Source organism: Hyaena hyaena, unplaced genomic scaffold (genome assembly GCF_003009895.1).
Source record: "Hyaena hyaena isolate Hyena2069 unplaced genomic scaffold, ASM300989v1 scaffold_823, whole genome shotgun sequence".
Classification (NCBI taxonomy): Eukaryota; Metazoa; Chordata; class Mammalia; order Carnivora; family Hyaenidae; genus Hyaena; species Hyaena hyaena.
The window spans coordinates 32,728-48,600 of record NW_024081456.1 but is presented as its reverse complement, the minus strand read 5'-3'; the positions used below and the strand labels follow the sequence as shown (position 1 = coordinate 48,600).

At 65.1% G+C, this 15,873-nt stretch overlaps 1 protein-coding gene across 1 annotated transcript; it reads right to left on the bottom strand.

The window, feature by feature from the left end:
* Window positions 1-313: 313 nt before the first annotated feature.
* On the bottom strand, window positions 314-12,672 carry AGPAT2 (1-acylglycerol-3-phosphate O-acyltransferase 2). Its single transcript, XM_039219656.1, has 6 exons — window positions 12,432-12,672; window positions 4,237-4,370; window positions 3,660-3,835; window positions 3,450-3,545; window positions 1,810-1,882; window positions 314-1,022 (listed from the first exon to the last, which is right to left on the bottom strand). Exons 1-6 carry the CDS (start codon window positions 12,611-12,613, stop codon window positions 847-849), a joined length of 837 nt encoding a protein of 278 aa, XP_039075587.1. The 5' UTR covers window positions 12,614-12,672; the 3' UTR covers window positions 314-846.
* Between the last annotated feature and the right edge of the window lie 3,201 nt (window positions 12,673-15,873).

Genomic DNA, 15,873 nt, shown 5'->3' with positions numbered 1-15,873 from the left:
GCGGTCCTCCCTCTGCAGGAGGGACTGGAGCAGGTAGTTTCTGGGGAGATGAACCTGGCCCCCGGCTTTACCCCCAGCCAGCAGCCAAAGAGCAAGTCTTCAGCCTCCTTCCCTAGACCCCCAGGATGCCCACCGCCCGATCGGGTGGACGTCCCCACCCACGGAGAACACTACTGCAGGATGACTGTGGGCCTGGCCCCTGGGGGGGGGGGGGAGCGTCAGAGGCTCCCACACCACGCGCACAGGAGGCAGCAAGGGCAGCCTTGAGGGCTGTGGCATCCCGCCCGCCCCCCGAGTGATCACAAATCACCAGCACTTCCCAGATTCCTTTTATAAAAAACAACGGAATGCAGTGCCCGGTCGGCGGTCTTGCTCCCTGAGGCCAGCAGAGCAAGGACCCCTGCTTTCTGGCTCTCCCTGAGGCCCTGGACGCACAGGACTGGGTGCCTGGCCCCCACTCCTGGAGGGCCTGGAAGGCCACGCCCTACCCTGTACCCCGCTGGCCCGGGCAGCAGGGTGAAGGGTCTCGGCTCTGGCTGTCTGCCCTGCGGCTGTCAGCCCGTCTGGGCCTGAACCCACTCCCGGGTCCTGGAGACACAGCGGGGGCTCTGAGGAGGCTCCAGCGGACTCTCCTTTTAGGGAACATCGGAGGCCTGGATCCGAGGCTGGTGACAGGAAGCAGTGTCCTGCATCTGGGGCCCGAATGAAAGTGGGAGACCCAGGCAGGAGCAGGACACAGTGACATTTAGCAGCTGGGGCGGGGGAGGAGGTCCCTCGGTCAGGTCTGCAGTCAGGCCCCGCCCCCTGGCCCGCCCCGTCCGGCCGCCAGGTCCTGCCCCACGTCGGCTAGCGGGTGGGCTGGGAAGCAGGCCCCGCCGTGGCCCCGTTCTCCTGGGGCGTCTTGGAGATGCGGAGGAAGGTGGTCCTCATGACCTGGTGGCAGGTATCCATAAGCTTGGGGACATCAGCGACAGTGAGGCCACTGGTGGGGATGGCATCCAGCACCTCCACCTTGATCGTTCCTGTTGGGAGCAGGGACATCAGTGGCCCGGGTGCCCCACCGGTGCCGCGGCCTCTCCTTGCTCTGGGGTCACCCAAACCCCTTCCTCCTGCTCCCCGGTCACCTGCTGGCCTTCCCTGGGGGCCTCCCAAGGGTCCTGCCAGGCTGGGCTCTTTCCTGGACACCCTGCTCTCGGGGAGGTTGGTTTTAAACTCAAACACGAAACATGAAGCTCCAAGGTCCGCGCTCCTTAGGTTCTGATGACCGCACACACCCCTGCCCCACCCTCCCGGGCACCCCACACCCGCCATCACACTTCCATCCTCCGTGATGGTTCAGGTGGCCCCGGGTCCCAGTTCTGGGGGCAGGACACGCTTGGCTCCTCCCCCCACTGCCCTTCTACCTTTGACCCCACCTTCTCACCCAGGCACCGGCTGCCCACATGCAGGGTCTGGGAGGAAGGGTAGCGGCCCTGAGCTCTATGGCTGGTGGGCGCGGGGGTACCTGGGAGGCTGCTGCTCAGCCTGGGCCTACGTGTGTGGACTCAGGCACCTACCCCACCCTCGGCCAGCCTCTGTTTCTTCATCTGGGAAAAGGGCCCACTACTGGCCAGCTCGGCTCATGGCTGGGATTCCAGACTCTGGTTAGGCTTCTTTCACTCACCAAATGATCACGAAGGGGCAAAGTCTGGCCTATAAGAACCTCCCAGAGACGGGAACCGTTCCAACGGGGGCCTGGGTGTCCTAGTGACTGAGGACAACACATACGCCCACGTGTGCGCACTGGGGGCGGGGCGGGGCAGGGCCTACCTGCGGTGAAGAGCTTTGCCTTTTGGTTGTAGAAGGAGGAGAAGCTGGAGTAAACCACGGGGATGACAGGCACCTGTGGACAGGACACCGCGGTGCCTGAGGACACGCTGGAGCCAGCCCCCAGCCCACCCTGAGCCCCGACGATGAACTAGTGGGGGGCTCCCTGCCTTGCTACCCGCTTGCCTTCTGCCTGAGGAGGTCCTGGAAGTGCCTGTGGCCGCAGGACAAGCATGCTGACCTGCCTCAGGGCCCTTCCACACACTGACCCGTGGGCCAGGGTGGCCCAGAGTTCCATAAACCATCCTACACGTCTTCACTCAAGCATCCCCTCCACCAGGAAGCCTCCTGGGCTGGCACATGTCCATAGGATTCATGTTTGTGCCCCCACTGGGTCCTGATTGACCGGGGTCGGGGGATCAGGGCTGGGTCCAGTAGAGGTCTCTGTGCCCACCCCTCCCCCATCTCGGGGTGGCCGGGGGCGGCTCTAGCCAGGGCATGGGGCAGGGCCTCCGGGTATTCCTGGAAGACGCCAGGGTCACAATCGGCACATGGGGGTAATCATTAACCCCGGCACCAGCAGGGGTGCGGGCTTGGAGGCCACAGTCTGCTAGGCCCCGCAGGGCAGATGGGGGGAAGGGGAAGGGAGAGGACGGCGAAGATGCCTACTCTCCTGGCTGAGGCTGCCCCGCCCCAGCCCTGCCACACCAGTGTCCCCTCCCTCCTCTCCCACCGTCCCTCTCTCCCATGCCCCCAGCCAAGGGAAGTGACATCGGCCCCAGGCGTGTGGCAGGGGTGCCTGCCGCCTCCCAGCTGGGCTTCAGGGCTTGAGAGAGCCTTGCCAAGGCATTGCCAGGCTCAGAGCCCAGGACCCTCCACCCCACGCACCCACTGCATCCGGCATGTGAGTGGGGAGCCCTTGCAGGGAGGGCTCACCTGGCCTTGCTCAGGGCCAGACACCAGGGGGCGCCAGAGGCCCCCTGCCGCAGGTGGCGTCCCCAGGAGCAGACCCCTGCCCAGCCACCTCCCAGACCCCACTGGGCAGGAGGAGAGCCTCTTCCCCTGACCTTGGACGATGGCTTTCCCCTATGTGAACTCCCCCGACGGCATGGGACAGGGTGCCCGTTACCAACCAGGAGACCCTGCCCCGTGGACGGATGCACCCCCAGGGCTCCCGACATCCTCCTAAGCTCCTCTCGGACAGACTGAGCTTTGGAGCAAAGCACAGCGGCAGAGCTTGCAGCGGGCTCTCTCCGGGCCCTGCCCAGCCCTGCCCCTCCGGACCCACTGGCGCCCCCGAACCCCGCCCCGGCCAGCGGTCCTGCGGGACTGAAGAAGCACGGCCGCCTCTGCCTTCCACGCCGACCCCAGCCTCCCTGCGGGGGCCCCTTGCCCTGCCAGCGCCACACAGGTGCTGGAGCTCCAGGCACGGGCACCCCGGTGACGAGTGTGAGTCCCACGGCTCACTGGACTCGATCACACACCAGCCCTAGTGCTCAGAGTGAATGAAGAGGCCAGAGGAACTGCCCTCCTTCACAAGTCAGGAAGCAGCGGCCCCCAGCCCGGCCAGGCGGTCACCTTCGGCCTTAAGCCAACCTGGACCCGCCTCCCTGCCTCCCGGGGAGGGCGGAGCCCAGGCCCACCTGGGTCTGGATCGCCAGGTAGAAGGCACCCTTCTTGAAAGGCAGCAGGTCCCCATTGTCGTTCCTCGTGCCCTCAGGGTAGATCCACACCTTGAGCTGCAGGGGGAGAGGAGGCAGCTGGGGCGGGGCCTCGCCTGGGCCGCCTGGCAGGAGACAACGCGGCGGCGGCGGCGGCGGCGTGAGCTCCCAGCAGCCCCGGCCCTCACTCACGTTGTCCCTGACCATGCGCTGGCCCACTTCGGTCATCACCGTCATGGCGGTCCTGGAGCGCTGCCGGTTGATGAAGAAGACACCCCCGAGGTACATGATGAGCCCCACGGGCCCCATGAAGAGCAGCTCCCGCTTGGCGATCTGCACGCAGCGCTGGGGCAGGGCCTCCATAAGGCCTGCGGTGGCCACGGGACAGCAGGCGGGTGGAGGCCGCGCTCAGAGCCTGGCAGCCACCTTCCCCCACGGAGGGGGGAACCGGCCCCGCGCCCCGGCCACCACCAGGCCTGGGTCGGTCATGCCTTCCCACCGGCTACCGGGCCAAGTCATTTGGCCTCTCAGCCTGCTTCCTGCCTGCAAAGGGAGGGAGCGAAGCAGAGCCCCCAGCTGGCGGTGCCCTGTAGGCAGCTGTCATGTGGCTGCAGGAAGGCACGGGCCCCCGGGCCTGGACCACACCCCGCGCCTGCCGGCTCATCCGGGCCCGGGCTCCACCGCCCTGAAGCATCCCCCACCACCCAGGCTGGGCCTGCAGCCGGGAAGGGCCAGCTCCCCAACCAGCCCCTCGGCAGCCCCGCCTTACCCATCATGTCCAGGATGCTCTGGTGGTTAGAAATGATGACACACGGGTGGTCCACCTCCAGCTTCTGACGCCCCTTTATCTCAAAGCGAATGCCGAACGCGTACTTGAAGCTCCGGACAAACCAACTGATGATGCTAAAGAGAGAGACAGCGTCAGTGAGCAGGGCCCCCGCTTGCCCACTCGCCCGACTGGGGACGGCAATGCAGCGGATGGGCCCCGGCTTGCCCTCCGGCAAAGGGGAGGGTGTTCACTTCCACATCTGCTGTCCAGGGTCCTGCCCTCACCCCCACATCCCTGCTTGCTCAGCTGGAAGGGGGCTGGAGGCGGGCCGGAGGCTGAGAGCCCTCAGGGTCAAAGTGGGTCTGGTCCTTGGCTGTGTCAGAGACTAAAAACCCAAGATGGAGGGGCGCCCGGCTGGCTCAGTTGGTGGAACGGGCCACTCTTGATCTCAGGGTTGTGGGTTCAAGCCCCATGCCGGATGTAGAGATTACTTATAAAATTTAAAAATAATAATTATAGGGGCGCCTGTGCGGCTTAGTTGGTTAAGTGTCCGGCTTTGGCTCAGGTCATGATCTCACAGTTCATGAGTTAAAGCTCCGCGTCAGGCTCTGTGCTGACAGCCCGAAGCCTAGAGCCTGTTCCAGATTCTGTGTCTCTTCTCTGCCCTTCCCCTGCTCACGCTCTGTCTTTTGCTCTCGAAGGTAAATAAGCATCAAAAAAATATTTTTTAATAGTAATAAATAATAAAAACCCGACGCAGAGAGAGGTCCCCACACCCCTGCAGAGGAGGCGGCCCCCACCCACACGCTCTGGGGAAGGAGACCCAGCCTGGAGAAGCGGCCCTCCCCTCAGGGCGCTGCCACACCAGGAAGAAGGCATGCGCCACGTGGAGACTTTGCAGGGTCTGAACACTGCTTCCTGTCCCTGCTGCCGGGACGTGGCCGGGCTTGGCTTCCCCCCTCAGCCCGTCCTCGTGAGCAAGCCCACCGCCCTCTCTGCACAGGGGAAGCCACAGGCTTTCAGAGCCTCAATCTCCGCCCGAGGTCACAGGCGAGAGAGGGAGGGAGCCAGGATGCGTGTGGGCCTGGGGCTCCCCGGGTTCCTGCGGGCGGGTGCCCCAGAGCATCGGGGACCTTCAGGGGCTACGCCCAAGCAGCACGTGGTGGGCATGAGTGGCTACGTCCGTGGGGATGAGTGTGCAGGTGCTGGCTGGCCTTGGAGAGCACAGGGACAGGAAGAGAGGCCTGGGACGCTCTGCTTATACCCCAGAAGGGACCCGTAAGGGGTCCTCGGGGTGACGGAGCCCAAGGCATGAGGCTCCCTGCTCTGCCAGCTCCCTGCAGGGACCCTGTGGGGGGCCGGGGACTGAAGATGGGCCCCCATTGACCCACAGGTTCCTGACCCAGAGTGTCCCCTTCTCCCAGAAGGTTCAGGAACCTCCCAGCCCCCAGGTAGTTGATCCCATCAACAGTCTTAATGGGAAGGAGGGATTTCCCGCTTTGTATGGGAGGGTAAAGTCACGGCCCAAGGCCCAGGGATGGCGCTCAGTAGAGCAGAGACTCAGCACTGGCTCAAAGCCAGACTCTGGTTTTCCAAATTGTCATAAAATACACGTGACCTAAAATGTGCCACCTCTACTGCTGTTAGGGACACACAGCCCAGCGGCATCACACACACTGTTGGGCAACCGTGCCCTCCATCCGTCCCCAGGATGTTCCCACCTTCCCAGACCCCACTCCATCCCACTGGACGCAGGCCCTCCCCTCCCCCCACTCCCCCCACCCCGTGTCTGTGGGTCCGACTCCTCTAGGACCCTCCTGTGAGCGGAGCTTCAGGGCTGCTGGAGCGTCTGCAAGCCAGTCTCCACCCGGCTGCCCCTTCCACAGGACGGAACTCCCGTGGAAGGGTGGCTCTCCAGTCACCCCGTGTTGCAGATGGGGACACTGAGGCCCAGGGAGACGCAGCAGCTACCGTGAGGCTGCTCGGACCATTAGCCCAGCTCCCTCCCCGGCTCTGCCAGCCTCAGCCAGCTCAGGCCACCTGCCCAGAGGTCCCTTCCCGCTCCGGGGCAGCGCTGAGCAGGACTGTGCTCCTCCTCTGGCCGCAATTTCTCATCTACAAAGACCCCTTCTCGGTCACCATTAGGACCGAGGGGACAAGGAGGGGTCGCAAGCAGGTGCTTCGCAAAGACCGGAAATGTCCACTCGCAATCAGAGGGAAGTACATGTGGGCCAGAACCCTGTCCGCATCCCTCACATCAGCGGGCAGGGTGCCGGCACCGCAGAGCCCCGAGGGCAGGCTGGCACCACCGCGCAACGACGCCGGGCAACCAGGCCCCTGTCCCAGGATCCGGTCCTGCACCCCCTCCAGGCTGGTCTGAATTAGAAAAATCTGCAGCTGCCCAGGTGTGTCCCCCCACCTCCAGGGCGGGGGGAAGTGCCGGTAGATTCTAGATTCGCAGTGCACTGGGCGGAGCTGGCGAAAGCCGCGTTCACGCGGGAACGCCCCTTGCCGGCTGCAGACGGTCAGGGGCCACGCCTGAAGTGGACGGCGTTCTCTCTGGGAGAGCCATTTGCCGGCTTCTCCCTCCCTTTCTTTGTATCTCTCTCTCTTTTTCTTTAAAAGTGGTGGTAAAATATACATAACATCTACCATCTTAACCATTCTTAAACGTCCAGTTCAGGGGCATTAATACACCCTACACTGATGTGTGGCCACCTTGTCTGTCTCCAGGACCTTCTCTCTGGTTCCTGTTAGGATTTCTTTTCTGTATCCAGTGGAAGAGATGGGCTGTGGACTGGTTTTTCCAGAACTGTGGAGAATACCGCATATGGACCTCAGGCAGTGGCAGCAGTGGGTGTGGGGGGGAGGAGGGCCCAGGGACAGTGTGCTCTGTGCTCGCACGCGCGCACACACACACACCAACACACACACAGCAGCTGCTGTGACCCCGGCAGGCTGCCACAGCAAGGTGCATGCTGGGATTGGAGAAGGCACCGGTGGTATGTCCCCAGGGGACAAAGCGTTCTCTGCAGGCAGTGCGCCCACCTCTCCCCTTCCTGATGTCACAAGGTTCCAAGACTCGTAAAAGTGGTGAGCGAGGCGAACATTTTAAGTTTCTCAATGCATAAGGAAGCACAGAGGGGACGGGACGCTTCTGGGTGCCCCCAGCGTGCCTCCAGGGAGAGAAAGCGCGGCTCCTCGCCCAACGGGCAGGTGGCAGTGCCCCTCCCCCACACCTGACACCTGGGCAGCACCTGCTGTGTGCAGAGCACCGTGCAAGAGCGTGATGCAACCTTCGCGTCTCGTTCGCACAATAACCCCACACAGTGGGCGCTCCCAATGGCCTCCACCCACAGATGAGGGAGTCCAGGCTCAGCAGTGAAGCGACTTGCCCAAGGTCACACAGCAGGGACCCCAGGATGGGCTGGGACTCGCTCCAAACCTGGTTTTCGGAAAACAAGCGGAAAATGCCAGGGAAGGGCAAGCTGGAGGTGGGGGGATGATCTGGGATTGCAAGATGGAATTCCAGAATTCCAAAAGCTCTTTTGGAGGCTTCCCTCCCTTCCCCGAGGCTCTGTAGACACCGCCCATCGCCCAAAGCCCACGGGAGCGGAGCCACCAAGCAGGAAGTGACGCTATCCCCTCTCAGCCAGCCCGAGGCAGCCACCAGCGTCCTGAGCACCAGCCCCACAGCCCACCTTATCTGAGCGCCCTGCCAGCAGCCACAGGGAGTACGGGGGGGGGGGGGGGGGGCACCTTCTCAGGAGCCGGGAGTCACTGGTGCTGGCCCGGGGACAGGGCCACACCACTGTGGCTGCTGTTCTACCTCCCTGGCCCCCAAGTCCATGATCCCACCCCTCAGGTGGAGCCCAAGTGGCCTGGGGGTGGGCTGAGCGCCTGGCACAGCATTCCAGAAACTCCGCTGCCCGCTGCCACGTGGGTGACAGGTGCCATCTTTCCACCTCCTGGCACGTGGCCCCCCCGGAGCAGGACCGTTCCTCGAGCACATGGGCTGTCCTGGCCCTTGGTGGATCTTTCTCAGGAGCCTTCTACTTAACCTGGCCTTGAACCCCCTAGAAGCTCTGAGCACTATGAACGCCGCAGATCCTTTCCAGGGCCCCAGGGAGCCCAGGCTCCTTCTGCACTTGGCCTGAGGACACCTTCCCAAGCTCTAGGTGAGCCAGGCCCGGATCCTCCTCCCTAGCTGTGATCTTGGACAATGCACTTGACCTCACTAACCTTCCGTGTCTGCCTGTGAAAGGGGAAAGGTGTGGACATTGAGCCGATGAGGCTGGGACCCCAGGAGCACCTGAAACAGGGGTGTCCCGAGTGGATAAAAAGAATCCAAAGTAGCTGAGAGTGAGAGCCCCTGCCCCTCCCCCGCCAGCACGCGCTCCACAGCTGGAGGGAAGTTCAAGGCCAGCCCCAGGCCACCGGCTGACCTGTGCCCTCGGCCCTTGGACTTGGGCTAGGGTGCTCGCGGGAGGTCTGGGCAGCTGTTTCAGCGGAGGCGCGCCAGTCCTCAGCCAGACCCCTCTGGGTTTGCCCCCAGGAGCAAGGTCTCCATCGATCTGCTCAGGGGACAGGAGGCTCCAGAGAGGCCACCTGGTGGAGCAGGGGTGTTTTCCGCGAGTCTTAAGAGGTGGAGCATAAGGAGGGGACAGGAGCCGGGGGGGGGGGGGGGGGGGGGGGGGTTCCAGCCTGTGCAGGAGGAAGCCCACAGGTGTCGGGAGGCGCGGGCACGGGCGGGAATGGGGTGCACACCAGGGGGCCGGAAGGAGGTGGGTCCAGCAAACTGTCAGTCACAACGCAGGGGCTCTGAGGAGCGCATCTGGGGGAAGACACTGCCCCTGGCCGTCCTACCCCAAGCAAAACAAAGGCAGGCTTTCCTGCAAAACCAGGGCCCCCGGCCAGCCCTCATGGGCCACTCGGACTGCACTGTGTCCCCCTCCACGCACCCCTCCCCACCCGGACTGCCAAGTGGCTGGCAGCGCTGGCTAAGAGGCTGGGCTGTTCTGGGTTCAAACCCTGACCGACATCGATAAGCCCCGATGTCTGGCGGAAACAATGCATCGGCTGCACACAGTGCCCCACGGCCCCACCTCGCTTGCAGCTAAGGGCTGCGCCACCTGGGTCCTGACACTTCAGACAGACGCAGAGGCAGGCGGCCGGTCCCGGACGTGCTGCCACACTGGACCCCACACTGGACCCCGAGAATGGCAGGGCCTCAGGCCCAGGGGCCGGGAGCTTTCTGCGGGCCTGGGCCGCCCAGCTCTGGTCTCCCTCAGTGCACAAAACAGTAAAGGCTCTTGGTTAAGCCGCTGTTACTAGCGTTTCCTGATCCTGCAGCGGAACCGAATTCTCACTTGCGTGGCACAGAAAAGCTTTGTTTTTTTCTCCATCAAATGGGTGTATTTAGAATATCTCCTCCTGGAATGAGGAAACATGACCTCATACTCCTCCACCCAACCCAGCGAACAGGGCACAACCAGCCTGGCAGGGGTTCTTAGTCTCAGCCCCCAGACGAGCCAGAGGCTCCTCAGCTCCTCTGTTCCCATTACTGTTCCCTGCACATTCAGAACTGGAGTCTAACAGTCAAGAGCTCCTTGGGCTGCTGCCCAGAGCCCCATGGGGAGGGGCTGCTGCTGCTTAGGGAAGCAGGGAAGGGGCAGAGAAGGGCGGCCCCCCCCAGGGCTCCAGGTGCCCAAACCTGGCATCCAGCCCTGCAGGGGCCCTGGCACCACCCTGGCCCCCCAGCGCTGGGTGGGCACGGAGGGAAAGTACAAAGCACTCACTGGGGGGCCATTCCCATGTGTCTGCACCCCAGTTCCGCCCTGTCTCAGCTCTGGGACTCTAGGCAGCCACTTTCCCCGCCCCCAGCACTTTGCAGGCCTTATACCTGCGGGTTTCGGTCACACTTTGGACTCGTCAGCAGTGAGGTGAGGCACAGAATAACGCCTGTCCCCACGGAGGACGTACAACTCCCTACGGGAGACTGGAGTAGAGGCTGTGGCTTCAGGCAAGGTGGCTGCTTCCAGAAGTCAGGGCTGGGCTGGAGAGGGGAGCAGCCAGGCACCCAGGTGCCCCGGGGTCCAGGACAGACTGGTGAGCGAAGGCTTGGCCGAGGGCCTGCAGCCAGGGGGCAGGGAGCCTGTCTGGTCGGCCCTCTGGCATTTCGGCTCCATCCTCCTGAGTCCTGGCCTGGGACAGCCCCCCACCCTGCCCCTTTGGGGGGCTCCTGCTCACAGCATGCACCCCCGTACCCCCACTATCCCTAGTGGGTCTTGAGAGTTATCACTATGACCCACCCCTGTGGGACCTGAGGGGACAGGGGAAGGAGGCTGTGGTCTCTCCCTGGGGAGTATCCTGGGGTGCCCCCCCCCGCACCGATCCTGAGCCTGAATCTGGGGGCTGCCCCAAGGAGGGGAAGGCAGCAGGAAGCCCCACCTCCCCCCCCGCCCCCACTGTGAGAGCCTCCAGGGTCCAGAGGAGGACAGCTGAGTGGCCCAGAATCTCAGGGGAGACGGACTAAGGAGAGCAAGCCCAAGCCGGGGGGCGGGGCCCAGGGCAGGCCCAGTGCTAGTGTGGCCGCCCCGCCAGGTCCAGTCACCAAGTCAGAAAGGAGACTGGTGACTTCTGATGTGACCCCTGGAAGGCAGCTTTGAAGTGTGAGTCAGTGCTTTTAACAGACAAGAAAGCTGCTTGTAAAGAGGCCACCTGATGACGCCCAGTGGGGGGGGACGGTCCCCTCCTCGTCCTGTCACTCCTGAAAACCTGCTCTGAGCCCAGCTCTCCGCCTGCCCCCAGGACGGCTCAGCCCAGGCCTCCCTGTTGCCTCAGAGTCAGATGTGCTGTCCCCTGGCCTGGCTCGTGGCCGGAGGCACCACCTCCAGGAAGCCCCCCCGGCCTGTGGCTCCCGGAACCCACATCCCCCCTCCTGCTCAGAGACCCGTCCCCAGCAAGCGCCAGGCCTTCAGAGATGTGCGCAGCCTCGGGCACACCCGCCCCGCTCTGGGGGCCCCCACCCCTGAAGTAGGCCCTGCCCTTCCCTCCCAGGGGACTCCACGTGGGAAGACGGCCAGAAGGGCCGCCCCTGGGCTGTCCCTGGGGTCTGCACTCCTTTGGGTGCTGGCAGTGGTGGGCGGGGGTGGGGGGTGGCAGAGACCCACTAAGCACCTTCCACTCTGAGCCCTCACCTACTCCGAGTACCACGGGAAGCCACCCCCCAGAAGTGTGGGCCGGCCTTGGCAGCCTGGATGGGCAAGGACCGAGGTGGGGGAAGGCCAGCAACCTTCACCCACTGCCCTGTAGACACAGGGGACAGGGACCTCAGGCAGCAAACAACCTCACAGCAGGCCACGGCCAAGAGGCTGTTGCCAAAGCCACAGAGAGAAATGGTAGCAACCTCCCCCCCCCCCCCCGACGCACACGGGGATCAAGAACCCCACAGGGGAGGAAGGCGCGCCCCTGCTCCCGCAGCCTTGCCCCCCTTGGCCTCTGACCCAGAGAGGCCCCCAACTTACAGCCCAAAGTGACCTCCCCAGCCCACCCCCACCAGCCCACACCACCACACTGTCCCGTCCAGCTCGCAGAGGTCCAGAGGAACATTCCAGGCGCCACTCCCTTCCTTCACCCGGCTTGAGGCTGGGTCCCGGGGGCCCAAACCACCCTGTCCATCAAGGAGCCTCCTACCTTAAGAAGAAGGGAGGGGACGGGAAGGGAAGGGAGCCAGCGCAGGCGTCGGATCACAGGTGCATTCAGCTCGTTCCGCTCGGGGCAGGTAGGCAGGAGGTGCGAGGACCCCGGGGCCCCAGACTCCACAGCGCCCAGGCCAGCCGGGCCCCCACGCCGGGGCAGGCGCCGCAGGCCGGGCGTCCCTCTGCCCGCGGGGGAGCGGGGCTGAGCGGCTCCCCGCCGGCCCTCGGCGGGGCGGAGGGACGCGGGGGCGCGGGGGCCCGAGACCTCCGATCCGTCGGGCAGGGGGCCTCCCGGGCGCGGAGACATTGTGACGCGGGTCCCCGCGGACCCCTGCGCACGCCCCCCACCCCGCGCCGGGAGCCCCGAGGGGCGCGGGCGGGGCAGGAAGGAGGGACAGGAGAAGAAAGTTAGGGAAGCGGAAGCGGGCGGCGGCCGGCGCGCCTCCCGCCCCGGCGCGGCCCCCCCCCCCGGCCCCGAGCTCCCGGTCCGCTTGCCTCATGTTCTCCACCGTCCGGCCGCCGTGGCGCAGCAGGCAGACGAGCGCGGCCAGGGCGGAGGCCGAGAAGCAGAGCGCGCAGTACAGGGAGATCCTGGCGTAGAACCGGGCCGCGCCGCTCAGCTGCACGAGCAGCAGCAGCAGCAGCAGCGCCGCCGTCAGCCACGGCCACAGGTCCATGGCCGCGCGCCCCGCAGCCCCGACGGCGCGCGCCTCGACCCCCCGCGCGGGCTCCCGCGGCGTGCGCGACGGCGGCCTGGGCGCGGGCGGCAGCTGGCGGCGCCCCGCGCGCTCGCGCCTCTTATTGCGAGGGCGGAGGGGCGGGGCGGCCCGGGGCGGGGAGGGCGGCGAGCGCGCCCAGGAAGCGGCTAGGTGAGGCGCGCCCCGCCCCGCGACGCGCCCCCGGGTCACCCAGCCCCGGCGGCGCGTCCCGCTCCCGGCCCCGCCCCCCGCAGCCTCGCCCCACCTCGCGTCCCCCGCATCCGGGCTGCCCCTTAGTCCAGAGCCGGAGCTCTAAAGGCAAAGGCAGCCCGAGGACGCCACCGCCCTGGCAGCCCGGCCGCCGAACAAAGGGGCCCTTGAACCGCACCCCAGTGACTAACGAACGGCCACCCGGGCCATCTGCTCCTTCGGGTCCCCTCCGGCAACTGCAGGGAGACCCGGCTGGCCCCGCCGTTCTCTTTCTAGGGGCCTGGTGGGCGCCCAGTGGAGGCAGGAGGGATGGGGCGGGTTTCTGGGCGGGACTGGGGGTGTCCGCCTCGGTGCCAGGGACAGTGTGTCACCGCTGGCACTGTGGGTGCGCGGCCAGGAGCAGATATCAGGCGACCGCATTCACATCAGCTCAGCGACCAGCCAGCCTGGCGGCATCGGTGCCCTTAGCCTGGCTCGGGGCCGAAGGAGGGGCCCTGCCTGGCGCCCAGATTACCTCCGTGGGGACAGCAAACGGGTCGCACGGGGCAGGCTGGGGCTGTAAAGCCACGTCTCCGTCCTGCCCTCCTCTTCGCCCGGCCAGGGAGCTGTGTCCGCTGCAATGTCCACACGTACGCCTGGCGAGGCCTTGGAGAGCGATCCTGGAGGTCTCCTCGGGGTGCCAGAGGCTCAGGCAACGTCACTGCCACTGAAATGCTCTCCTGACACCCCGAAACTGGCCTGTTTTCGCGCACAAATACAAAAGCTTTGCTCTTCAGATGAATGGGGGCCTCTGGCTGTAAGGAGGTGGGGTTCCCTGCGTGGCTGCTCATTCCCAGGCGTCCCTAGCATTCCGGCCGCCCCACGCCTGCCGTTACCTGCGAGAGCTTCCCGGTTCAGTCTCGTTCCCAGTCGGTGGGGCCATCGCTTTGTGTCGGTGTCTAGAGCCCAGCAGGTGTCTCCCCGTGTCCGCAGGCTGGAGGACTTACGGCCCCCTGGGACCGAAGGACAGGAAGCAGGTGGGTGGGAGAGGGTGCCCCGCACCCTGGGGTGTGCAGGGAGCCGGCGGAGGCGGGGCCGCGGAGGGCTTCTCTGAGGGTGTCTTCAGCTGCAGGTGCTGAGGGAGTCCCCGAAGGATGAATGGAGCCCCGTCTACACGGACCCGCAGGGCAGAAAGCGCTGCTTTACCCACTGCTTCCTTCCCAGGGGGCCCCCTCCACCTGTCACTCACCTCCCCCGGCACCCTTTTCCTAACACTTCCTACGACTTAGTTTGTGTGTTTGCTGAACTTCGCTGAACCCAGACAGGGGGCCGCTTCATCGGGACTCTTCTTTTTTTTTTTTTTTTTTAATGTTTTATTTATTTCTAGGAGAGAGAGAGAAAGAGAGAGAGAGACAGCGTGAGCAGGGGAGGGTCAGAGAGAGAGGGAGTCACAGACTGAAACAGGCTCCAGGCTCCGAGCTGGCAGTCAGCACGGAGCCCGACACGGGGCTCGAACCCACGAACCGCGAGATCATGACTAAGCGAAAGTCGGACGCTTCACCGACTGAGCCCCCCAGGCGCCCCCTCATCGGGACTCTTCTGTCCTCCCTGGGGAATGACTGGCACTGACAACCTGGCCCCCTCGCAGGAAGTTCTCCCGAGGAATGTTCTCCAGAGCAGTGCGTCCCCGTTGTACAGACGGGAAACAGGCTCCCAGAGGTAGGGGCCGCCCAGCCAGGAAGTGACAGGGAGGGAGACCGGCCCTGGTAGCTGTGTCCCATGCCCGGAGGCCGCCAGGCACGGGGGCCGGGGGGGTGGGGGGAGAGCTGCCCTCTCCTCCTCTTCTTCCAACTCCCAGGGGTGGCGGTTCTGGGCCCACTGCCAGGTCCTCATCCGGATGGAGAGGCTGTTACCCAACTTCACCTTCTTCCCAGTCTCGTCCCGGGGAAGTGTTATAACAGTTTTCCTCGGCTAGGGAAGGGCAGAGGGGCGAGAGGGGCGGGGGCTGGGGAGCGGTCTTCAAGGCGGGGCTGAAAGAACTACTCAATACTTTACTGTGCCGACCTATTTGGAAAGCTAACAACACCTTTTTGTTTCCAGAAAGTGAAACCCCAAAGAATCTTCTGGGTTGGTGGAGGCCCTGAGAAAAGAGATTTTCTCTAACAGCAGCCATCCTCACATAGGTAGGGACCGGCGTGGCTCCCCTCGGGGTCCACCCCAGAGCATGGCCAGAGCAGAGAGGCTGTGGTGCCCCGAGTCCCCGGGGTGACCCGGGAGTCCGCCCGGTCCCTGCCTGATAACAGCTGAGAGCCCTCCCGGGCATTTGCTGGGGCTCATCCAGATAGCTAGCACATGACACCAGGTGACACAATCAAGGCTGGGCTGGCGCCCCCTCCTGAGGCCCGCGTGAGCCCGCAGCCAAGGGGAGGGGAGCCCCGTGGGTGCCAGGTGCTGGTGTTGGGGGAGAGGGAGCCGGCGGCCTCCCGGACACGCGGGCTCCCACAGGCAGAGCCACAGAGGCGCGCCGCCCACCTGCCTACCCACCCAGGGCCTCCCGCCAGGGCCGGGGTGCGGCCCTGGGGTCTGCGTGTGTCTCTCTCGGGTTGCGCGGCGAGTCTGGAGGGAAGGGCCAAGGCGCTCCACTCCTGGAAGGGAGCCCTGTGTGACCCCCTCCTCACCACCTGGCACCCGGGACAGGGGTGGGGCGCCTAACCGTCGAAGTCCCAAGGTTTGGCTTCACACTGCAAGTTACCCAGTGCCAGGGCCTCCGTCTCTCATGAGGACACTGGTGTCACCTAGCGGGGCTGGGATGGAAGGAGCGCGTGGCCCCGGCCGGCCCCACAGGGGCCACTCCTGACTTCGCCTCTTGAGTCTGGAGGTGGGTTCCTCTCTCTTCAAACCTGCCCAGGGGGAGGTAGGAGTGGGACCAGTATGAAAGCCCGGGAGGGGGTATCTCAGAGATCACACAGGGTCGGGGGTGGGGGCTGGGAGCCTGGGATGGGGCGGGGTGGGGGCTGCGCGTGCCAGGCTGGACTGCCCGGGGCTGGGGG